This window comes from Procambarus clarkii, chromosome 56 (genome assembly GCF_040958095.1).
Source record: "Procambarus clarkii isolate CNS0578487 chromosome 56, FALCON_Pclarkii_2.0, whole genome shotgun sequence".
Classification (NCBI taxonomy): domain Eukaryota; kingdom Metazoa; phylum Arthropoda; class Malacostraca; order Decapoda; family Cambaridae; genus Procambarus; species Procambarus clarkii.
The window spans coordinates 20,632,676-20,658,496 of NC_091205.1; the positions used below are offsets into that span (position 1 = coordinate 20,632,676).

General features: G+C 43.2%; 1 protein-coding gene across 1 annotated transcript; it reads right to left on the reverse strand.

Moving 5' to 3' along the window:
- Positions 1-2,370: 2,370 nt before the first annotated feature.
- LOC123770861 (proteoglycan 4-like) lies at positions 2,371-15,188 on the reverse strand. Its single transcript, XM_045763039.2, has 2 exons — positions 15,059-15,188; positions 2,371-3,965 (listed from the first exon to the last, which is right to left on the reverse strand). Exons 1-2 carry the CDS (start codon positions 15,186-15,188, stop codon positions 2,371-2,373), a joined length of 1,725 nt encoding a protein of 574 aa, XP_045618995.2.
- Positions 15,189-25,821: the final 10,633 nt, after the last annotated feature.

The window sequence follows — 25,821 nt, forward strand, 5'->3', positions numbered from 1 at the left end:
AGAGCAGAGTGGGTGACGCAGTATTTGATTTGTTAAAGTATACTGGTTCTTGTAGTTATCTTTTTGCAATGTTTTACTAATCTGCTCACATTTTTGTTAACGGTAATCAGCTATTTAAAAGCCATCCAGTAGAAGTAGTATTTACTTGAATTTATCCGAGGATCCCTATTTCTCTAGTAGCCTCGACAAGAACAGGAAGCCGGCGGCTTGTCAGAGATCTCCCCCCCCCCTATTTATTTATTTGTATTTTAATTTCCAGCAGTGTTTCTGGCATTTACGGCTTCATCGGGTATGAGGTTCCATGTGGGTGAAGAAGCATCTGTTTTCTGGTCTACATTTTGGCTTGTTGAGCTTGAAACCGTTGCTCCTTGTTTGTGTTACGTCTGACAATTTTTTTTTTAAAGAAGCGGTCTGGAAAAATGTCTGGAAAATTGTTCCGTATTTTAAAAGTTTCGAAGAGCTCAGCCTTGTCATGTCTGGTTTGTGGTGTTGTTAGCCCTGTGGCCCTCAACCGTTCCTGATATTAGAGTCGACTTAGTTCAGGAATTATTTTTTTTTGTCGACTGGCGTTGAATTTTCTCCAAAAAAGATGCGTCTTTCTGAAGATGGAGTCTCCTTGCTTGGATACAATAATACAGGCGGAGGGATTAGAAGGCACCAGAGATTTATATTGCTGAATGACTACTTTCTTCTCCTTAAAGTCAAAGATACCCTTGAGATACCAAAGATACCCCAGGGTTAGATTAGCTTTTTTAATGCAATTCTTTTACTTACTCAGTGATGATCTTATTTTTTAAAAATCTTTTCATGATGCTTCCATGCCTTGATCACCTATTAGCTCCCTCCAGGATGTGCTTTGCAATTCCGAACTCGTTTCTTGATAATCTCCTCAAGGGTAGTCTAGTAAGTCATCATCCTGGACCTTTAAATGGGCTTCTGGAATATTAATTCATCTTAGAATATCGTGATCACATGAAGTGGTGAGCTTTTCCTGTATTTCAAGATGTTAGTACAAGATCTAGAATGCTGAACCACGTACCGCACTCCCCGTGGTGCAGCGGAAAAGCACTCGCTTGGCGCTTCGCAAGCGCTTTGACCTGGGTTCGTATCCTGGAAGGGAAGGAGTGACTGGGCGCCAATCCTTAACTGCAGCCTCTGTTCACCCAGCAGTGAATGGGTACCTGGTTGTTGAACGATTTGGCGGGTCGTATTCCGGAGAAAATTAGTATTATGGACTTGCCCGAAAAACGCTATGCGTGCTAGTGGCTGTACAAGAACTCTCACAAGAGCTGGTACTACCTCGAGAGGTCTCTGCCACAGGCTGTGGGAGAAAGGAGCTCTCTACTAGGTCAAGAAATTGTTCTCCTTCCGCTTGTGTGATGTTCGATTCTCCCAATCTACTGTCTCGTGGTTAAAATCCTCCATTAAAGTCTTCCATTCCACACATCACAGAAGAAACATGCAGTACCTCGACCCAAGAGCCAAAGCTCAACCCCCGCTAGCACGACTAGGCGAGCACACACAAGGATGCCCTTGAAAATAGCTGATTTATTGGACTTAAAAACATATAATTTTTACCCTATTGAAAAAAGGGGTAATACATGCAAACTACATTTTATAAATGCAAAGCTAACAGACCTAACATTTGAAACTTGAGCTGCGTGAATATAAATAATTAATATGCCGCACTGACTAATACAAAATTCATAGAGCAGGAAAAATTAAAACTTTATGATATGCAAACATTCGAATTAAATAATAGTGTCGTTTCATTATTTATTTTGCTAATTTAGAAGAAGAAGCGTAACGAAGCCTCAGATAAAGCCTACTGAGTCCTGTGAAGGTGCGTACCCCTTCCTGTACCATAGACAAGGTGTGTGTACTTCTCACAGTACCGTAGACAAGGTGTGTACCCCTCACAGTACCATAGACAAAGTATGTACCAACTCACAGTACCATAGACAATGTGTGTACCCCTCACAGTACCGTAGACAAAGTGTGTACCCCTCACAGTACCGTAGACAAAGTGTGTACCCCTCACAGTACCGTAGACAAGGCGTGTACCCCTCACAGTACCGTAGACAAGCTGGAGACCCTAAGGCAGTTCGTTGATGTCTTCATCCTCGTTCTGGCAGCTCCTGCGACGGCGCTGGAACCCAGCGTAATAGCGTATGCCTTTCCACTGATTAGTATTTTGAACTCTTAATAAACCCTGTAATCACAGAAGTTAAAATTAATACAAAATATTTTATAGTTTTGAATTTTATGTTGTAGCTAAAGTGAAAAGACAATATATATTGTCTGGGATCATAAGATCTGGCTCTCTAATGTTGTTGGAGTTCTCTGTTATATCTATGATGTTGTTGGCATTCACTGCTGCCTCTCTGGTGTTGTTGGAGCTTCCTGGTGTCTCTCTGGTGTTGTTGGAGCTTCCTGCTGCCTCTCTGGTGTTGTTGGAGCTTCCTGGTGTCTCTCTGGTGTTGTTGGAGCTTCCTGCTGCCTCTCTGGTGTTGTTGGAGCTTCCTGGTGTCTCTCTGGTGTTGTTGGAGCTTCCTGCTGCCTCTCTGGTGTTGTTGGAGCTTCCTGCTGTCTCTCTGGTGTTGTTGGAGCTTCCTGGTGTCTCTCTGGTGTTGTTGGAGCTTCCTGGTGTCTCTCTGGTGTTGTTGGAGCTTCCTGCTGCCTCTCTGGTGTTGTTGGAGCTTCCTGCTGCCTCTCTGGTGTTGTTGGAGCTTCCTGCTGTCTCTCAGGTGTTGTTGGAGCTTCCTGCTGCCTCTCTGGTGTTGTTGGAGCTTCCTGCTGCCTCTCTGGTGTTGTTGGAGCTTCCGACTGCCTCTCTGGTGTTGTTGGAGCTTCCTGGTGTCTCTCTGGTGTTGTTGGAGCTTCCTGGTGTCTCTCTGGTGTTGTTGGAGCTTCCTGCTGCCTCTCTGGTGTTGTTGGAGCTTCCTGCTGTCTCTCAGGTGTTGTTGGAGCTTCCTGCTGCCTCTCTGGTGTTGTTGGAGCTTCCTGCTGCCTCTCTGGTGTTGTTGGAGCTTCCTGCTGCCTCTCTGGTGTTGTTGGAGCTTCCTGCTGTCTCTCTGGTGTTGTTGGAGCTTCCTGCTGCCTCTCAGGTGTTGCTGGAGCTTCCTGCTGTATTTCAGGTGTTGTTGGAGCTTCCTGCTGCCTCTCTGGTGTTGTTGGAGCTTCCTGCTGTCTCTCAGGTGTTGTTGGAGCTTCCTGCTGTCTCTCTGGTGTTGCTGGAGCTTCCTGCTGCCTCTCAGGTGTTGTTGGAGCTTCCTGCTGCCTCTCAGGTGTTGTTGGAGCTTCCTGGTGTCTCTCAGGTGTTGTTGGAGCTTCCTGCTGTCTCTCAGGTGTTGCTGGAGCTTCCTGCTGCCTCTCTGGTGTTGTTGGAGCTTCCTGCTGTGTCTCTGGTGTTGTTGGAGCTTCCTGCTGTCTCTCTGGTGTTGTTGGAGCTTCCTGGTGTCTCTCTGGTGTTGTTGGAGCTTCCTGCTGCCTCTCTGGTGTTGTTGGAGCTTCCTGCTGTCTCTCTGGTGTTGTTGGAGCTTCCTGCTGTCTCTCTGGTGTTGTTGGAGCTTCCTGGTGTCTCTCTGGTGTTGTTGGAGCTTCCTGGTGTCTCTCTGGTGTTGTTGGAGCTTCCTGGTGTCTCTCTGGTGTTGCTGGAGCTTCCTGCTGTCTCTCAGGTGTTGTTGGAGCTTCCTGCTGTCTCTCTGGTGTTGTTGGAGCTTCCTGCTGTCTCTCAGGTGTTGTTGGAGCTTCCTGCTGTCTCTCTGGTGTTGTTGGAGCTTCCTGCTGTCTCTCTGGTGTTGTTGGAGCTTCCTGCTGCCTCTCAGGTGTTGCTGGAGCTTCCTGCTGTCTCTCAGGTGTTGCTGGAGCTTCCTGCTGTCTCTCAGGTGTTGCTGGAGCTTCCTGGTGTCTCTCTGGTGTTGCTGGAGCTCTCTGCTGGCTCTCTATATTTCCAACACAACGCACTAATGTGTTGGCAAACTTTTTAGTGGAGAATGTGTGTTAATTAGAGTTACCCGGGGAACAGAGGCGGTGGTGTCGGCTTTATCGTACAAAGTTACGTTTCAACATACCCAGCATGATCAAAATTACTTGCTAGAATTATGTTACTTTCGTTACATCTTTACGTCACGAAAGTAACGTAAATGTTACTTTCTCGTAAAGCAACTAATACGTCGACGGCAACTTTTATTATAGTAATTATTGATGTAGTTAACTGCGCCCCCTGCATGTGTTAGACCGAGGTAACCACATGCAATAAAGACGACTATTGACCCCAGGTAAGGTCATGTATTTGCTTGTGAATGACCAGTAATTGTAGGACTCCCTCTTCCAAAGAGACCTGACCCAATTGAGTTAAATAGGGTGATATTAGAGCTGCCCCCCTTGCAGCGACCACACTGCAGGGGCGAACGTGACCATGTTGCCAATTAATGATTTTCTGCACTGACGCAGAGTTGCCAAGTAGCTTCAGAGGGGGGGAAGGGGAGAAGTTATTTTTACCATAAATCAAAGTTTCTGGGTCATTTCTTGTCCGTCGATTGAGTGGGTTTATGTTTGATCGGTTTTTTGAGGTTTATGTACTAGTGTATATGAGTCAGTGTTGATAGCCGAGGTGGGTGACATCCTACATAACTGTGTCATGGGGTTTTCCAGGGAGGAAATACGCTCACGACGCAAGCACCGCTCCTGTGCCAGGTAAGTTACGGGCTCACCATAGCCCGTGCTACTTGCCCCGCTCCTGTACGAGGTAAGTCCTCTACGGGCTCACCATAGCCTGTGCTACTTGCTCCGCTCCTGTGTCATTTAAGTCCACTACGGGCTCACCATAGCCCGTGCTACTTGCCCCGCTCCTGTGCCAGGTAAGTCCTCTACGGGCTCACCATAGCCTGTGCTACTTGCTCCGCTCCTGTGTCATTTAAGTCCACTACGGGCTCACCATAGCCCGCGCTACTTACCCCGCTCCTGTGCCAGGTAAGTCCTCTACGGGCTCACCATAGCCTGTGCTACTTGCTCCGCTCCTGTGTCATTTAAGTCCACTACGGGCTCACCATAGCCCGCGCTACTTACCCCGCTCCTGTGCCAGGTAAGTCCTCTACGGGCTCATCATAGCCCGTGCTACTTGCCCCGCTCCTGTGCCAGGTAAGTCTACTACGGGCTCACCATAGCCCGCGCTACTTACCCCGCTCCTGTGCCAGGTAAGTCCTCTACGGGCTCATCATAGCCCGTGCTACTTGCCCCCGCTCCTGTGCCAGGTAAGTCCTCTACGGGCTCACCATAACCCGTGCTACTTGCCCCGCTCCTGTGCCAGGTAAGTCTACTACGGGCTCACCATAGCCCGTGCTACTTGGAACTTGTTCCGAGTAGCTGAATCTATAACAACAACAACAACAACGAGAATGGATTGAGATCGACTACATAATTAGTGCTATTATCTACCCTTTATCCATTATGAGGATAAAGTTACTTTAGGTTAAGGTTTGATAAGGTTAGATTTGATTACATAACATGGTGTATTATTGACGATAATGTGAAATATGGAGTTAAAAAAAACTATTTTAGTGTACTCGAGAGTTCTCTTTACGGAAAAGCAAATTCTTCAACGTTTTCAGAGAATACTGAAAAAAGAAAACGTTTCCAGCATATACTTTTTTACATTTTAAACCAACGATTTATCATACAATAAAGTTATAACTGGAGAATAATCTGCTGAGGATAAAGGTTCACTTGACAGTTTACATGCAGACTATTACTGTAATTATATATATAAATATTTTTTAGACCATACCAACTATCTAAATAACTATCCAAGTGGTTTGAGGAGTGGTGTGTGGTTTCTCACGGCACTGAGGCCAGGCTCTCTTACCTCTTCTACAGTGATTACAATGTCATCCTTTGTTTCTTCCAGTCTTTCGTCTTTGTCTCCAAGCTGGTTCTAATGTAAAGACCTCCTGAAATTTGCTATTGATATCCTCACGTACCTCAGATATCAACGGAGCAGATCACATCAACGGAGCAGATACATTGCTCCGTTGATGTGATCGTTTTCTATGAGAAATATCTAGTCATTTTTAACCCGTCCTCTCGAATATTACATCGCATTTTGACGTATAAGTTCCTTACAACCCAAACAAACTGATGTAGGCGATGAGTCACAATAACGTGGCTGAAGTATGTTGACGTATGTCAAGTTTTGCAGATGAGAACAGAGGAAAATTGCAGAGGAGAACTACAGGAACTTGACAAACTCCAGCAGAGGTCAAACAAATGGTTGCTGGAATTCAATCCCAACAAGTGTAAGGTAATGAAGATGGGTAAAGGAAGAGAGAGAGAGAGAGAGAGAGAGAGAGAGAGAGAGAGAGAGAGAGAGAGAGAGAGAGAGAGAGAGAGAGAGAGAGAGAGAGAGAGAGAGAGAGAGAAAAGACGAAAAGAAATGTACATCATACAAGGAAGGAACTACAACAATGGGAAAGAGAGAGAGGGCATTATAACCCCCCACCAAGAGCACCATAACTACCACCACCACCCCCAACAACCTGCCCCACCAACAACCAGCCCCACCAACAACCAGCACCACCAACAACCACCCCCACCAACAACCAGCCCCCCCAAGACGAACACCGCCCGACGCATCACTCAGCACTATAGCGTGTGAAGGGACGGGGCCGCGTCAACCCGCCCCGCCATAATGACAAAACATAGAGGCATTACCACCCAGGTGACCCGCTCCTCACCTCTCTCACACATTTTCTGTCTCTCCCGCCCCTCCCTGCCTCGTTACTATACCTCTCCCACCTTGCTGCCTCTCTCTCTCTCTCTCTCTCTCTCTCTCTCTCTCTCTCTCTCTCTCTCTCTCTCTCTCTCTCTCTCTCTCTCTCTCTCTCTCTCTCTCTCTCTCTCTCTCTCTCTCTCTTTCTCTCTCTCTCACCTCTCACTCAGCCTTTGTTGTCTCTCCCGTCCTCTGCCTCTCTTTCTCTCACCCTTGCTGCCTCGACAAGACTAGTGCCTCTCTAGTTCCTTGTCCTCACTGCCTCTTTACTGCCTCTCTTACAGCGACTCTAAGGTCAACATGAACAAGATAAACTACGTTTTAAATAAAGGTTTTAAACCATTTTTTAATAATAATAATTATAAAAAAATATAAAAACAGAAGAGCAGAGTTATAACAGTTACTCCCCCCAAAAAATCACAGTTTTAAAAGCATTTTTATTAGTGAGAATTAGTAATAAAGGGAAGATAAATGGGTGGCACACTCATTTCGCAACCGAGATGACCTGGGTTCGAATCCTGGGCAAATTTGGACGATGGCAGGGGATACTATAAGGTTTTAAAGGGTTGTTTTTGTCTTCACTGAAATTGTTATTTTTTTTTATCTAATACAGTGTTATGAATTTCACCGGAAGGTAATACAAAATGGGGTTACAGGCTCACTTATGGGGTCACAGGCTCACTTATGGGGTCACAGGCTCACTTATGGGGTCACAGGCTCACTTATGGGGTCACAGACTTGCTTATGGGGTCACAGACTCGTTTATTGGGGGTCACATAACATTTTTAAGATGCTTCTTAAGTTGAAGATTTCAGAGGTCAGCGTTATGACAGAGCTACAATGGTTGATGTGTAACGAACAATTACAGACAAATGGGTGAATTGGGGTCAATGAACACCTCGTGCAGCCGACACTGCACTCTGGCGGGACCCCAGAGCTAAATCTCAACCCCCCCCGCAAGCACAACTAGGTGAGTACACCCCACATCTTGCAGGAGTACAGGCAGCTTAAGTGGTTCAGATCACGGTTGCATTCTTTAATATACTTACTACGTGATGTTGCAAACCTCCCAGGCTCAAGAGCTACATTGAAGACACTTATTGTAGCAGTTGGTTTCACTGCTGTTATGAAGCTCAGTGATCTGGACGCACCAGCATTGACCCTACTTTCTCAGTTCTTGGATGACGTGTTCAAGAATAATAATAATAATATTTTATTAATTTACATAGGAACATGCTACACTAATGTGTTTAATAATAATATTTTATTAAACATTTACATAGGAACATGTTACACTGATGTGTTTAATAATAATAATATTTTATTAATTTACATAGGAACATGTTACACTGATGTGTTTAATAATAATAATATTTTATTAAACATTTACATCGGAACATGCTACACTGACGTGTTTAAGAATAATAATAATAATATTTTATTAATTTACATAGGAACATGCTACACTGACGTGTTTAAGAATAATAATAATAATATTTTATCAAACATTTACATAGGAACATGCTACACTGACGTGTTTAAGAATAATAATAATAATATTTTATTAATTTACATAGGAACATGTTACACTGACGTGCTTAAGAAAAATAATAATAATATTTTATTAAACATTTACCTAGGAACATGCTACACTGACGTGTTTAAGAATAATAATAATAATATTCTATTAAACATTTACATAGGAACATGTTACACTGACGTGTTTAAGAATAATAATAATAATATTTTATTAAACATTTACATAGGAACATGTTACACTGGCTACTTAGTACCAGTGAGTATACATTATACAAAGTCAGAACGTACGTAGCCCCCCAGTGACAGGTGTTAAGAATATCTGTGAATAACAAATGTAAATAATTCATTGCCTGACCTCATTTGTTAAATACGTCTGCCCTCCGGGTATGCGGTGTTGGCTATTCAGCTGTATTGATCGAGTCGACTGCAGTCTGCAGGCTGAGAGTCGTATATCCTTCGATGGAGCCGTTAGGGAGAGGCTGGCGATACATAAATACGACACAAAGTAGTGGAAGCCAAAGCTGAAGACAACGAAAAATATGACGCGGTAGCATGGCATCAAGCCAGACCTTTTTTTTCACCGTGAAGAGGAAGCGAGAGGTACAGTGGAAGACATCAGGCAGTTCAAGATGAAGGCAATACACTGACTCACGAGGTGGAAGCAAGAGAGAAAGCGTGACATCAGACTCGAACTCTTGGGATTCTGTGACTCACAAAATACTCATTAGAAAGCTAGAGGCGCGGTGAATTAGAGGGGATATCCATAGATGGATGAGGGTATGTTATTTGAAAGAAAGAAAAGCAGAGGGATAGCACAAATGGAGTTATGTTCTTGTACAGTTGACAGTGGAGTGCCCCGGAGCAGTGTTCTGGGTCCTCTCCGCTAGTCGAATAAGACCAGGGCTAATGCCTGCACGTGATGTAAGGGTCTGTGAGGGTGCTGGTTGGTCCTCAGGTCCCCAGTGTGGAGGCCGGGTGATCTGATGAGAAGAGGAGCCACTTTTTGGTAAAGTTGGTACGGTCGTAGTCTGCATCTGACTTATAACTACACATCAAAAAGTCAAAACCAGCAATCAACAGCTAACACATAATTACATTCTACCCACTTCAAGACCCCGAACCAACACAGAAACAGTAGAAGGAAGAACATAGAACACACACAATGGGCCCATTAATACCCATTATGCCAATGATCCACGTGTTCATCTCAACCATGTCCTATATCATCTCACCCCAAGCGAATATAAGCCTTGGCAAAGTATAGAAAATTGTCTTTGAAAATGTTAGGAGTGCCTTGCGAAACGCTTCCCTAGGCGTCAGACCATAAATATAGTGTGAAAATGAACTTTGGAGAGTTAATTTTTCCACTTCCCTCGACAGCGAAGAAAAACATAAGAAATATTGAGAAGATTCGTGTTAAAATGATTAATCTTACCGATTCGCTCATATTCAACAACATATGTTTGCAGGAAACACTGCTACCAAAATATACTACATTTTACACCTTTCCACGACTGCCACAAATATAGGTGTCATGGAAACAAAAGGTGAATGTTTAATATCAGTTTGCAGATGATAAGTCACAATAACGTGCCTGAAATATGTTGACCAGACCACACACTAGAAAATGAAGGGACGACGACGTTTTGGTCCGTCCTGGACCATTCTCAAGTCGATTGTGATCGACTCAAAATATCAGTTTATTTAGAAGCTTAATAACTTATACACTGGAACCTTGATTTCCTCTATGATTAGTGTCATGCAGAACTAATCTCATCAGACACACATGCGATGTTCAACAGACTGAAATACGGTTGAAATAACGGGAAATAACGTGACTAAACACTTTCAAAACAACCTCTCATTGCGGGTATGTAAAAAAAATGTTGCAGGGAGAGATGAACTGCACTTAAGACACGTATAACAACTTTTCAAGAAAAGTGTGTGTGTGTGTGTGTGTGTGTGTGTGTGTGTGTGTGTGTGTGTGTGTGTGTGTGTGTGTGTGTGTGTGTGTGTGTATGTGTGTGTGTGTGTGTGTGTGTGTGTGTGTGTGTGTGTGTGTGTGTGTGTGTGTGTGTGTGTGTGTGTGTGTGTGTGTGTATGAGACATCTCTTCCCTCAATTGAAAAGGAATTTATACTGCTCTTTTTTATATTCAATTTAGTGGTTTTATATTCTTTATTATATAATAATAATATATTTATGGTTTTATATTTATTATTTATAATAATGGTTTTATATTTTTATATTTATATTTCTGGTTTTATATTTATATTTAGTGGTTTTATATTATATTTTTAGTGGTTTAGTTTTATATTCAATCTTTAGTGGTTATTTCTCTGTTTTAAGCCGAGTTGCTGAGCATATTATCGAATATTCTATGTTTCTCCATATTTACTGTACGAGTCTTTGTGACATGAAAAATCAATCAGAATTGGCTTTTATTTCCGTTGTGTATTTCCCATTTTGAAATTGTCGATAATGCGATTACAAACGTCTATTTCGTCGAAGAATTTTAATATTTCTTAGATGCATCTCAAGTTTCTCTCCTGTCTAGGCTCACCTGTCAATCCAAGAATTCGTAGCTTCCCAATTGCTTGGTTCACAGGATTAATATTACCGTGAAAATAACCGCATTGTTTAGCAGTAATTACTCTCTTGTTTATTTTTTAAGAGCCTTGACGAAGGAGATCTTTCTCTGCTTTTCGCTGTTATGTTCCTCTTATTTCGTCTTTTTCTCTCTTGATCATCCTATTCTTAGCCTTTATCGCCTGTTCTTTCTCCTGGCTCTATTTTCAGCACCATTAGTTGCTGTTTTGATGTTGTTACCTCATCCGTTGTATCGCGTCTCAATAACCTCCCATATTTACCTGCAATCATGTGTGTGATCCCGGCTTGCTGCTTCTCGCCTTGTTTCTGCTGGTGGTGGTGGTGCTGCTGCTCCTGCTGCTGGCGCTGCTCTTGCTGGTGCTGCTGCTGCTCCTGGTGCTGGTGGTGCTGCTGCTGGTGCTGCTGCTGTTGCTCCTGCTGCTGCTGCTGGTGCTGCTGCTCCTGCTGCTGCTGGTAGTGCTGCTCCTGGTGCTGCTGCTGGTGCTGGTGCTGGTGCTGCTGCTCCTGCTGCTGCTGGTAGTGCTGCTGCTGGTGCTGCTGCTGCGTGAATTACGACTTCCATCCCTCACCTCCCTGCTGGGAGACGATTTGATTTAGTCCTTGAATCATTTCATTCGGCTCTGATGCCTTCTGCTGTCTTCAGTTCCTTTTTCCTCTCTCGCATTTGTTTCTCGTTTTCTTCTCCCCCTCTCTCTCTCACACTGTTGTCTCGTATTTTCTGTCCCTCGTTTCTGTCTGTATCTGTCTCTTGACACAAACCACTTGGGCTGGACGGTAGAGCGACGGGTTCGCTTCAAGTGGGTCGGCATTCAATCCCCGACCGTCCAAGTGGTTGACCACCATTCCTTCCACCCGTCCTATCCCCAATCCTTACCCTGATCCCTTCCAAGTGCTATATAGTCGTAATGGTTTGGCGCTGTCTCCTGATAGTTCCACTCCATTCTCTTTAGCATATTCTCTATGTCTTCCATTCCTTCTTCTATTATTTTCTCATTACTTTTTGCCTTATAATAATATTATTGCAAAATTTTTCATCTTCCTCACTCGGTCTTTACAAATACCTAGATTTCTTATTGAGTATATTGCAAAATTGCAATTTCTTGCTTGCAGTTTCACTAGATACTTCAGTCGACAGTCCTAGTTTTAGTAAACAAAAAACTGTGTTACCTGTTAACTCTTTTACATCATATAATGACACCACAAGCATACCCTATAATAATAATTAATAAAAAGAATAGTAATAGTAATTTTAAATATATATTCCCCTTATCCTGACCCCTTCCACGGGTCAGGATAAGGATTCGGGATGGGACGGGGGGGAAAAGGAATGGTGCCCAACCACTTGGACGGTCAGGGGATTGAACGCTGACCTGCAAGAAGGGAGACCGTCGCTCTACCGTCCAGCCCAAGTGGTTGTGAGTGAATGCGTGTGTTTGCGTTAGTGCGCATTGTGCCTTTATTTCAGTACTTTTCGCATTAAAGCCTTTGCCAGCGAAGGTATCTGTGTTCTATCAACGGATAAACTGGAAATAAACGACCGCCGTGTTGACAGGACCAGAGGCATTACGAACACGTCGGCAGCGCCCCTAGCGGCCGACACAGGAAACGGTTCCCGAGTGCACCAAATTCAATCAATTTCCAAACACTGGAAGCTAATTTTTCGCAACGTTTACTAACTCTGTTAGGCGCAAAACTTTTCCAGCCACGATGGTGTTCTAGTTTTTTTCCCGTTAGTCATGCAGTTCAAGTATGTTTATTGAGACAAGAAAGAAATACATCTCAAAGGGATAGAGTAGCTTAGGCTATTTCTACCCCTCCTCTACTTCAAGGGGGGTAGACATGCAGTTATTTCTCTTTGTTGAATCGTTTTATTTAAAGAATAAATATTATTTGCTTGTGTTTACTTGATGGTCACAGTCAATAGTGGCCTCGATGGGAACAGGAAGCCGGCAGCTTGTCCAAAAGTTCCCGAATTTTTACGAAGGAGTTTTTCAAGTCGGCCTTTACGGATTCAGCGGATAGGCGGTTCCATTTGTTTCGAAGTTTGCTTTAGATCTATTTATTTACATTTGGATTAATAAGAAACCAGACAGGGATGACACTGAATATTTTTGCAGTCATCCCACATGGACTGTTAATTCCTGTAGGCCCTAATCAATTAAAACTTAAAAAAAAATGAATAGGCTATAACATTGAAGTCAAATTTTGAATTCCATTTTTCATATAGACAGCATTATTTGGCAACGAATATTTTATGTTTTTTTTCCATGTTGATTTTACATTATTATATCAGTTTTATCCATAAATTTTATAATCCTGAATCCGCAACCCTCCAAAAATGGTTTCCAATAATGCTACTAAAGCCGAGGTCAGGTTAACAGGACGATAATTCAATGGGTGATTCATGTCTCCTTCCTCAAATATTGGCGTGACATCAATAGTTTCCAGTCGTTTGGAACTTTGTTTTTCCTTTGATGATTTTATCTGTAATTATGTTTTTGCTGTATATGCAATTTGTCGCGCATGTACACAGACACAGACACACACACACACACAGAGAGAGAGAGAGAGAGAGAGAGAGAGAGAGAGAGAGAGAGAGAGAGAGAGAGAGAGAGAGAGAGAGAGAGAGAGAGAGAGAGAGAGATAGAGAGAGAGCGAGAGAGAGAGAGAGAGATAGAGAGAGAGAGAGAGAGAGAGAGAGAGAGAGAGAGAGAGAGAGAGAGAGAGAGAGAGAGAGAGAGAGAGAGAGAGAGAGAGAGAGAGAGAGAGAGAGAGAGAGAGAGAGAGAGAGAGAGAGAGAGAGAGAGTGAGAGAGAGAGGGAGAGAGAGAGAGAGCACTTAGTTACACCCACGTGTGTAGGGATCGAGTCTATTTACCTTTGAATAAATGATCACCTGCGTCCGCTCGTTCCGGTACCACCTGTTGTGTACCTTTGACCTGCTCCGATCACTTGTTCGTTCTGGTTCCTACCATTGGAGTCTCCCTCGTACTTTGTGTATAGGGTTCCAACCAGTGCCCGGATCCCAGTCTTCCCTCGTCCCTTTTCTCTTCCTTTCACCGCCTTCTCTCCCAGTCTTCCCCTCTTTTGCTATCCCTTATTCCCCCTTCTTCCTTTTCTCTCTCCACCTCTCCAATCCTCTCCCACTTACATTCCCCCCCCTCTCTTCCCACCAGTCTCCTTTTAATCTCTTTTCCTCTCCTCCTCTCCCCCCTCTCTCTCTCTCTCTCTCTCTCTCTCTCTCTCTCTCTCTCTCTCTCTCTCTCTCTCTCTCCCTCCCTCTCTCCCTTTCTTGTGAGTTTTGCGAAGTGTGTAAGCAAAATGCTGTTATTGACAATTGCATATTGTTTTAAAAAAATATAAATGTTTGTGACTATCTTGGAGATTTCAACGCGGCATTGAATCATGATCTCATTGGTACAGTGTTCTGGCTGTTTTAAAGTGCAGACTAGGCCCTCGGTGTGTGTGGGTCTGTAATCTAACTTTTACATAGGGAAATAAGAAATACCAACTGCTACATGGGTCATTAATCACAAACATTTAGACAATGGTAGGTAAGGTATGCAGCTGGGGAAAAAATGATGATAACTACACAACATGCAATTGCAGATCGAACAAGCGTACGACTGAGTGATAAAGCCTAGTGTTCAGTGATGAAGATGACATATTGGGAATGAAATTTGACTCTTTACTGATTATGAAAAGTTATACATAACCAATGAGACAAGTCAGGCAAGGTGGTAATTACAGCTCTATGGCACATCTCATACTTTATAGGAAACAGAGTTTGTAATAAGTTTTTATGAAGTACAAGTTCGCTTATATCTTGAGTTAGCACAGTTCTCCTGGAGTGCCTGCTGGGATAAGATGAATCGACTTGAGAATGGTCCAGGACGGACCGAAACGTCGTCGTCCCTTCACTTTCTAGTGTGTGGTCTGGTCAACATATTTCAGCCACGTTATTGTGACTCTTCGTCTACGATAAGAGGAACTGTTTGAGAAGGTACATCTTAAAACTTGACCCAACTTTAGTTGAACTAGTCAGATCAGAGCTATCAACACTGGGAAGATGTTGACGAACTTACTGATTTCTCAAGATAACCTCAAGATTGTATAAGACCAATATTCTCTAGGTAACGCACCTGGCCCAACCTCGTGGACAACCAGAAGTTGGCAAACGTTACACAAGGCCGTCAGTAGCCTCATACTGATGAGGCCTTTCTCAAGAACATCACTCCATAAGCGATCATTCATTACTAGGCTGACCCGCATCTGGAACTTCGCTAAACACACAAAATCAAGTCAAGCGACCATCTGAAGACTCTAATACATAACTGACTCCTGGCTAATCCTCTTCCTTACATAATTTACATTAAACTTATTCCTGATGAATCTAAACAACAATCTCATGAAATAAGTGAGTTTCCAATGTAAGACTTCAGTTGAACAACAAGTATTGAACAGCAAGTATTAACTTGTAGTTTCATACACCAATACCATTCCTGATGAACCATAACAATAGCTAAAAAAAAAGGAGAAAGAGAAAGTTACAAAAAGAGAGCACACAAGAGATGAGAGTATGTAATAGCCTAACACACAAGAGATGAGAGTATGTAATAGCCTAACACACAAGAGATGAGAGTATGTAATAGCCTAACACACACAAGAGATGACAGTATGTAATAGCCTAACACACACAAGAGATGACTGTATGTAATAGCCTAACACACAAGAGATGAGAGTATGTAATAGCCTAACACACAAGAGATGAGAGTATGTAATAGCCTAACACACAAGAGATGAGAGTATGTAATAGCCTAACACACAAGAGATGAGAGTATGTAATAGCCTAACACACAAGAGATGAGAGTATGTAATAGCCTAACACACAAGAGATGAGAGTATGTAATAGCCTAACACACACAAGAGATGAGAGTATGTAATAGCCTAACACACAAGAGATGACAGTATGTAATAGCCTAACACACACAAGAGATGAGAGTATGTAATAGCCTAACACACACAAGAGATGAGAGTATGTAATAGCCTAACACACAAGAGATGAGAGTATGTAATAGCCTAACACACACAAGAGATGAGAGTATGTAATAGCCTAACACACCAGAACGAACTATATCCGGCCCCCGTTACTACAGGCGCTAAACCACTACGAACCGCTGGTCACGGGACAAATAAAATAATAACAACGCCATCAGGCCAGTGAATAGTACATCCGGCCAACAAAAATTTCACGGAGCCCGCTGCCTCCTCTCCTCCGCTTCTCCCAATGTTTTCGTTTTGTGATACAAAGTTTTAATTAATTTCCACGAGGAAGAACATGGCTCTGCTGAGATAATTGTGGACTGGTAGGACATCTGTTTGGTACCTCATCTCCATAGTAATGGTCTGCACCTGGCAACGGTGATGATAGTGGTGGTTACAGGTGGTGGTTGAGGGCTTCTGCAGGTGGTGGTGATGGTGATGGTGGTGGGGGTGGTGGGGGTGGTGATGATGTTGGGAGTAGTGGTGGTGGTGGGGTGTGTTTCTGCAGATGGTGGTGGTGATGGTGGTGGTGTGGTGCTGGCATGGTGGTGATGTTGGGGGTAGTGGTGGTGGTGGTGTGGTGCTGGCGGTGGTGGTGATGCTGGAGGTGGTGGTGGTGATGCTAGAGGTAGTAGGGATGATGGTGATTCTGGAGGTAGTGGTTGGGGGTGATGATGCTGCTGCTGGAGGTGGTGGTGGTGGTGGTGGTAGTGGTGGTGATGGTGCTGCTGGTGGTGGTGGTAATACTAGTGATGGAGGAGGTACTCTTAGAGATCTCTTGGTCTCCTTTCTCGCTTTCTCACCTTCATTACCTTACACGTGTTTGGATTGAATTTTATCAACCATTTCTTTGCCCATTCATGGAGGTTGTCATGTAACTCTCTGCAGTCCTCCTCAGCTTTCACATTCCTCGTCAGCCTTGCATCACTCACAAACATTAGCATGAACGAGCTCACTTCCCCGAGACTATCATTCCAATAAATCAAGAACAGTCTAGCGGTTCCAGGAACGATCCTTGTGGGACTCCATCGTCGAATTCCTCGAAACCTCTTAGTCTCAAACTGTGATACTATTTTGTTGTCCTTCGTGTTCTCTCATATCCAGTTCGGTGTTTTCCAAATTATCCCAGCTTGCTTCTCCTTGCTTGCTCGAGAAACAGCAGCAAATGATTTTGTTGACACTCTAGAAAATACAGTCTACCCAGCCTGCTTTTTCCACTCATTTTTTTTGGGGGGGGGGGGTGACCTTGTCATAGGTCTCAGCCAAGTCTCTCAGGGACGACCTCTAAATTCCCGCTGCTCTTTGGCTGCAAATTTGTGGTCCTCTCTAGGTGCTTCCTCAGTCTTAAGCTGATCACTTTATTCCAGGATTATACAAGGAATAATGTGCAAAATGATGGGACAGTGTTCACTCCACTACACTGTGTGTTCTGTGATCACCTCTCCTCTGTGTTCAATTCTCAACTGTGAAATGGAATAATAATAATCATAATATTTATTTTCTTCGTAAAATATGCAAAACTAAGATGAAACAGTGGTATAGTAGACTGTTCAAGGAATATATATATATATATATATATATATATATATATATATATATATATATATATATATATATATATATATATATATATATATATATATATATATATATATATATATATTAAATAAAGCCAGTACACCCCAAAGCGTAGCTACACGCATTAATTTGTAATGGTCTGTGGTGAACGAAGTCCTGAATCATTTACCACCTTTTGCTCCGAATTACCTGCTGGCTATTCTCACTTGTATATCTCCGCGCAATGCCTTAAGGAATGTTTTATAATAAAACCAACTAGAAAAAAAAATGAAAATAGTAAAAAAGTTAAGAAATCCATGCCCAGTACTGTGTAAATCGCCAGTTCATATAAACTATTCAACCTTTGCAAGTACAACAGCCCATAAGCATAGAAAAGAGCAGCAATGCAAGCTATAAAGGGCGACTCGAAGCTATCAAAAGCAATCCAGTGCTATTGTGTGGTGTGCGAGATCAATGTCGGGGCAGGTATTGCTGCTGGCGCCCCGGGGGTAGATGTAACGGCATGCTGTTGACGTCTGGCGTAGATATTACGCTATGCTGTTGACGTCCTGGGGGGTAGTTATATGCTATGCTGTTGCTATCCTGTGGTAAATGTTACGGCATTCTGTTGACGTCCTGGAGTAGATGTTTCAGCATGCTTTTGACGTCCTGGAGTAGATGTTTCAGCATGCTGTTGAGGTCCTAGGGTAGATGTTACGGCATGCTGTCTACACCATGAGGTAGATTTCAGTCGCATATAGTCCCGGGGACCATTCAGGCTTGTTGTAACGCCATGCTCTTGGTGTCCAGGGTAGATATTACGGCATGTTGTAGACGCCTCCGGGTAGATATTACCTCGTGCTGTATCATTACCAATTATCAGTAATGTAATGTTGTACATAATGTAAGGTTTTACATAAACGTTGATATGTGCTCTCTATTGTTTTAAAGAAATACAGAGAGTACTGCGCCTCCCTTTAACTCCAAACCCGCTCACACACACAACAAATGCAGCTCTATTTTTATGCAAAACATTCCCATTTTGGTATTGGAAATAGGTGTCCTAAACGTTTTCCATTGGGATATTGGCGTCAATAAGAAATTGTCATTATTCTTTACCATAATGGCTTTATGGAGAAAGCAATACGAGAGATTGGACCTGCCCAAAAAAAGGGAATTGGAAAAAAAAACTGGAGAAAAAGAATTGGACTGGCATATTGTTTCAAAAAATCTCTCGGCTTTGGAGGAAAAAAAGATTGTTAGCGAGCAGGGTTAAGGTCAAACCTGATGCGTTTGCTCAGACTACGGTCACCGTGCCACGCACTGTCATGACGGGTCACTCGACTCTAATTGGTCCAAATAAGATAAAATGCCTAAATAGGCTATGACACCAATTATTATCTCGGATATAAGCATCGATGGAGGAAAAGTCACCATCGACATTTTAACACACAAGGCGAGGTAATTGGGGGTTTTAACAACAAATAAAATAGTTCTGGAGATCGAAATGCAGAGTGTGAGCTGCTGGTGGAGCGTGAGAGAGTGCAGTGAGTGGATGAAGCAACAGAGGCTGTACGCAACTCTGCTTCACACAAGCACAAGCAGGTGCTGCCCCTGCTTGTTGTCGTCGAAATAGGCTGTGCCTCACAACATGAAACCTTCAAGCATATTAACATGCGAATCCTGGTCGCCTGGTCGTCTGACCTGGAAGCAGATTATGATAACTACGCTTCCTGATTGTCGGGGAACATAATGAAGATACTCGGCTCGATAGATCGCGTGACTAGGGGGGGCCTGGTTGATACCTGGTTGATGGGGTTCTGGGAGTTCTTGTACTCCCCAAGCCCGGCCCGAGGCCAGGCTTGACTTGTGAGAGTTTGGTCCACCAGGGTGTTGCTTGGAGCGGCCCGCAGGCCCACATACCCACCACAGCCCGGTTGGTCCGGCACTCCTTGGAGGAATAAATCTAGTTTCCTCTTGAAAATGTCCACGGTTGTTCCGGCAATATTTCTTATGCTTGCTGGGAGGACGTTGAACAACCGCGGACCTCTGATGTTTATACAGTGTTCTCTGATTGTGCCTATGGCACCTCTGCTCTTCACTGGTTCTATTCTACATTTTCTTCCATATCGTTCACTCCAGTACGTTGTTATTTTACTGTGTAGATTTGGTACTTGGCCCTCCAGTATCTTCCAGGTGTATATTATTTTATATCTCTCTCGTCTTCTTTCTAGTGAGTACATTTGGAGGGCTTTGAGACGATCCCAATAATTTAGGTGCTTTATTGCGTCTATGCGTGCCGTATATGTTCTCTGTATTCCCTCTATTTCAGCAATCTCTCCTGCTCTGAAGGGGGAAGTGAGTACTGAGCAGTACTCAAGACGGGACAACACAAGTGACTTGAAGAGTACAACCATTGTGATGGGATCCCTGGATTTGAAAGTTCTCGTAATCCATCCTATCATTTTTCTGGCTGTCGCAATATTTGCTTGGTTATGCTCCTTAAACGTTAGGTCGTCAGACATTATTATTCCCAAATCCTTTACATGCTGTTTTCCTACTATGGGTACATTTGATTGTGTTTTGTACTCTGTATTATGTTTAAGGTCCTCATTTTTACCGTACCTGAGTACCTGGAATTTATCACTGTTAAACATCATGTTATTTTCTGATGCCCAGTCGAAAACTTTATTAATATCAGCTTGAAGTTTTTCAATGTCCTCAGCCGAGGTAATTTTCATACTGATTTTTGTGTCATCTGCAAAAGATGATACGAAGCTGTGATACGGGGCTTCAGCGCCCTAGTCTTTGACTTCGAAGTGATTCTTCGATTTCGAAGTGATTCTTCAATTTCGAAGTGATTCTTCGACTTCGAAGGGATTCTTCGACTTCGAAATTATTCTTCGACTTCGAAGTGATTCTTCGACTTCGAATCGATTCTTCGACTTCGAAGCGATTCTTCGACTTCGAAGCGATTCTTCGACTTCGAAGTGAAAACATCAGTTCTATGTGATGCAGGAAACGTATAGGGAATATGAACAAATTGTTTTCTGGGGTTTCTCCCTTCATCATCCATCATTTATGTTTTTCCCGTTTCTCCTTTCTCCCCACCTTTATTCAAGTATCCCTCATCCCCATCTCCGTCTCTCGGCACACACCTCGACCCCACCCCCGCGATCGACTGGCGGCCGCCGGAACAACCAATGTACACAAGAGTCTGAAACCTCGCCGAGTTTTATCATATATTACAACTTTTACGTTGCCTTCTGTCCAAATGGGAGGGAGAGGGAGGGGGGAAGAGGGTGGACCTATCAGGGGAAAGTGCCAAGCCATTACGACTATATAACACTGGGAAGGGATCAGGATTAGGATTTGGGATGGGACGAGGGGAGGATATTGTTCCTTTGTGGGGAGCTGTTGAATAACTCCGGGGATCTTTTTGGGGGAGCTGGTATTACTGGGGTAAACCTTAGATCTTGGACGTATAAGAGTGGATTACAAGGTAAACTCTAGCTCCTAGACGCATAGTTTGGTGTCTCATGATAAACTTTCGCGACTGGGGTTTACAGCTGGTGTTTCAGGGTAAACTTTTACTTGATGTTCTAGTTCTCTTGTTGACCTGGTTCTCTTATTGTTGTGGTTATGTTGTTGTGGTTCTGTTGTTGTTAATATGGGTCTCTTATTGTTGTGGTTCTGTTGTTGTTAATATGGGTCTCTTGTTGTTGTGGTTCTGTTGTTGTTAATATGGGTCTCTTATTGTTGTGGTTCTGTTGTTGTTAATATGGGTCTCTTATTGTTGTGGTTCTGTTGTTGTTAATATGGGTCTCTTATTGTTGTGGTTCTGTTGTTGTTAATATGGGTCTCTTATTGTTGTGGTTCTGTTGTTGTTAATATGGGTCTCTTATTGTTGTGGTTCTGTTGTTGTTAATATGGGTCTCTTATTGTTGTGGTTCTGTTGTTGTTAATATGGGTCTCTTATTGTTGTGGTTCTGTTGTTGTTAATATGGGTCTCTTATTGTTGTGGTTCTGTTGTTGTTAATATGGGTCTCTTATTGTTGTGGTTCTGTTGTTGTTAATATGGGTCTCTTACTGTTGTGGTTATGTTGTTGTGGTTCTGTTGTTGTTAATATGGGTCTCTTACTGTTGTGGTTCTGTTGTTGTTAATATGGGTCTCTTACTGTTGTGGTTCTGTTGTTGTTAATATGGGTCTCTTACTGTTGTGGTTCTGTTGTTGTTAATATGGGTCTCTTACTGTTGTGGTTCTGTTGTTGTTAATATGGGTCTCTTATTATTGTGGTTCTGTTGTTGTTATTTAGAACAAATATTATATTTTTCAATGTTTTTTATTTGTGTGACTAATTACAATTATTATTTCTAGAATTGTTTTCGTGAATTAATAATTATAATAAATTTATTATTATTAAGATTGCTATACCTAGATACAATTACTCTATTCAATGGATGATTTATAATTTTCTTGCTTTAGATATAAAATAATTAAGGTTTGACATGGACTAATTAGACCTCTTCCCCGGAGTCATTATGTACTGACTATATATATATTTTTGCTAATTAATTTGTTAATTTGTTAGTTAAGTGTTAATTAATTGTATTTTATTTTTACCAACCAGTTTTTATTTTGGGAATTCAGTTTTGGTTTAGATTTTTTTTCGAGTGTCGATTAAAGACGGAATTTAAATGGGGAGGATTTAAATGGGGAGGATTTAAATGGGGAGGATTTAAATGGGGAGGATTTAAATGGGGAGGATTTCAATGGGGAGGATTTAAATGGGGAGGATTTAAATGGGGAGGATTTAAATGGGGATGATTTAAATGGGGATGATTTAAATGGGGATGATTTAAATGGGGAGGATTTAAATGGGGAGGATTTAAATGGGGAGGATTTAAATGGGGAGGATTTAAATGGGGAGGATTTAAATGGGCAGGATTTATATGGGCAGGATTTAATTATACTTTCTGCATGCTTCTGTTTCTTTTTTTATCTCGCTCTTTCCAATCTTCATTTGTTTTTTAATCTGGTTCTTTATTCACCCTCACTGGATTCATGACTTTTAATTTGTTATTCCGTGTGGGAAGTGTAGGAAAACGTGTGTTTTTGAGGGAGTGGGGGGAGGACTTAGTTAATTTGGAGGGCTACTCCCCCTACAAATTATTGGTAGGTGAGTAGCCGGCAACCAGTGTCAAAAAATCATCGTAGAGGGGAGAGTAGGGGGGGGGGGGTCAGGCTGTCACTGTGTCACGCTGTGTTCCTCTTGAATTTTGACGACCCCTGACCAACCTATGTTCATCCCGTACCCCAGACCAGTCCCTCTGCCAATTTGGGTGAGGTTAGCCCCAAGCATTTGATTCTAGCCAGCCAGACAGACCGACAGCCTGACTCTCTCATAGGCCTGTGTGTTCCAGTATTTCTCAACTCAACTGCATATGAAAGTGTCTTCCTTTCCGTTCTCTTTTCTCAGTCCATATCTCTTTCCCACGCCTCGTTTTCTATTAATCAGTTCTCCTCTTTACCCTCTCTCTGAATTCTTCTTCCGTCGCAAAATACGACAATTCCCACCCCCCACGACACCCCCACACTACATCCCTACTACACCCCCACAACACCCCCCCCCCACGACTTCCCCACCATGCCCCCGGACGCAGACCTCCAGGGGGCGGCCCTGACCCAATACGCTCACCTCTAAGGGAATCGGCTGCCCATCAGGTATGCAAAGTCATGTGTGGCCTCAAGCAAATCAAGTATGCAGATGTGTGCTGGAAGGCGGGTTTGGGTCGGATAGTCCGGATAGCTTCCTCCCACACACACACACACACACACCCTTCTCTCTTATCATCGCTAAATGTGTCCTTTAGTAACAGTATTAATGCTGCAATCACAGCAAATGCTGGCGCGTGGGCCCCCCCTCTTCCTTCTGTCTATAGCGACCCGTCCCCGTCGTCTCGTCTGTTTGTCTGTCTGTCTGTGTGTCGTCTTTGCTGGTTCTGTCTACCTGGGCTACTCGTTTTCCCTATTCTGTCTTACGGGGGGTTAAATGTGTTCGGTTCGTTTATTTGGTTTATCCATTTGGGGTGTCTGCACTGCCTGTTTTTCACACACACACACACACACACACACACACACACACACACACACACACACACACACACACACACACACACACACACACACACACACACACACATACACGCGCACACACACACACACACACACACACACACACACACACACACACACACACACACACACACACACACACACATCACTTTAGGAAGTGATGTGGTGGAGGCTGACTCCATACACAGCTTCAAGTGTAGATATGATAGAACCCAGTAGGCTCAGGAACCTGTACATTAGTCGATTGGCAGTTGAGAGACGGGACCAAAAAACCAGAGCTCAACCCCCCCACAAGAACAATTAGGTAAGTACACACCTGTTAGTTTACCTGTCACACTCATTTACTCCAATCAGTGTACCTCGTTCTCCTGCTCTACATCAGTCACTCACCCTCACCAGTCACGCTATTAGCCTGTCAATCATAAAAATCTCGTTGAATCTTAACTGCTGACCGGATTACCTTTTTTTCGCAAAATTCTGTTTATCTGTCTGGCCTTACCCATTGTTCCCTGTTTTTTTTGCCTGTCTATCTGTCTCCACCTCCGTTTCTGTCTCCACCCGTCGTCTCGCCTGTCTTCACCTATTTGACTGATTCGTCTTCCCCTCCTCCCTCTGCTTCAATCACCACGCTATACACAGCTGTTTGGAGTGCCTCAAGGTCGCTCAATTCCTGAAACGGCCGCCACCCCCACGTTAGGTAAGCATGTATTCACCTGATTGTACCTCCAGAGTTAGTCGAACTTCAGTTCTAGGGCCCCCCACACCTTTTCCGTTAATGGTCTCCTGTTTCAACGATTCCTGATCCTTTTGTTTACGTTTGAAGCTGTCTCTGTTTCCACTTCCGTTTCATGTTTCAGTTCTCATTGCTCTCATCTAACAGTAAAGTGCTTCGCTATACCGATAGGCTTCTCAGCCTGGTCTCTATATCTCATTAATGATTTCTCATTTAAGTGTTGTTTAATCTATCTTTACTCTTCTAACTTTTATGACTCCCCCTGAGAATCTTGTATGTCTCAGACATATCTCCCCTTCTCTTCCTTCTTTCTATCGTTGTGACATCGAGTTCTGTAAGATTTTGCCCGTATCTTAAGAGCTCTCAACTCTGTGAATAACACTGTAGCAAAGATCTGTACTTTCTCTAGTCACGTTCTGTGTTGCTTTAAGTGACAACTCGACGTCAGGGGCGCTGCATGTCATATTACTTGTCTCACATATGGTGTACAGGGCACTGAAGTCTATCTAGTAAGTCTATCAGGTACCTACAGCCCCTTACCCTGTTGTTCGCAAGATTCTCTTAGACACGTGACCTTATTTTGAGTAGTTCTCTGGTGGCGTTTTGAGTTCAACCACTTGGGCTGGATGGCCTCGTTTCATACAGGTCGACGTTCAATCCCCCGACCGTCCAAGTGATTGGGCACCATTCCTTCCCCCTCCCGTACCATCCCAAATTCTTATCGTGACCGTTTCCCAGTGCTATCTAATCGTAATGGCTTGGCGCTTTCCATTGATGATAATTCCTTCCCTCCCTCTCTGGTGGCCTGGTGCTGACATAATATTTAATTCCTTTGTCTTTGTTCTTTCGATTGACTGATTGATGATTGATGAAGATTAAGCCACCCAAAAGGTGGCACGGGCATGAATAGCCCGTAAGTGGTGGCCCTTTAGAGCCATTACCAGTATCAAGAGCTGATACTGGAGATCTGTGGAGGTGTGACTGTACCCTGCGTGACGGGAGATGTCTCCCGTCATTCTTTCGAGCTCTGAAAGGTGTGATCTCCTTATTAAATCCTGTGCAAAAGGCCCCATTATCTCCTGACACTAATCTCATCGCTTTTAACATTATTACCTTTACCTAATAAATATGAGCAACTTACAAGGTAGACAAAAAAAAGGATGTAGCAGTAAAACCAAATCCGAACCTTCCCCACGGAGGCACACGTAAACACAATCTCATCAGCATCATCTGCAAGCTAGCAAATAACAAGATAGCTTTGTGGAACCTAGACAAAGACGCTGACGTGACTCTATATTCAGTCCGGTGCTGGAGCAAGCGTCCAACATCAGCCTTAGAATGATGACGGAGGAAGAACAGGCTTGACGCAAGGCTAATCCCAGAATTTAGGGATTAAGCCACAGGGATTTAAACATGCTGGTGATTTACGCCGTTAT

Coding starts and splice junctions, on each gene's coding strand:
- LOC123770861 (XM_045763039.2), bottom strand. CDS start 15,188: ATGCGGGTCAGCCTAGTAATGAATGATCGCTTATGGAGTGATGTTCTT. Junction 3,966..15,058: donor TGTCCACGAGGTTGGGCCAG/GTGCGTTACCTA, acceptor CCAACACATTAG/TGCGTTGTGTTGGAAATATA.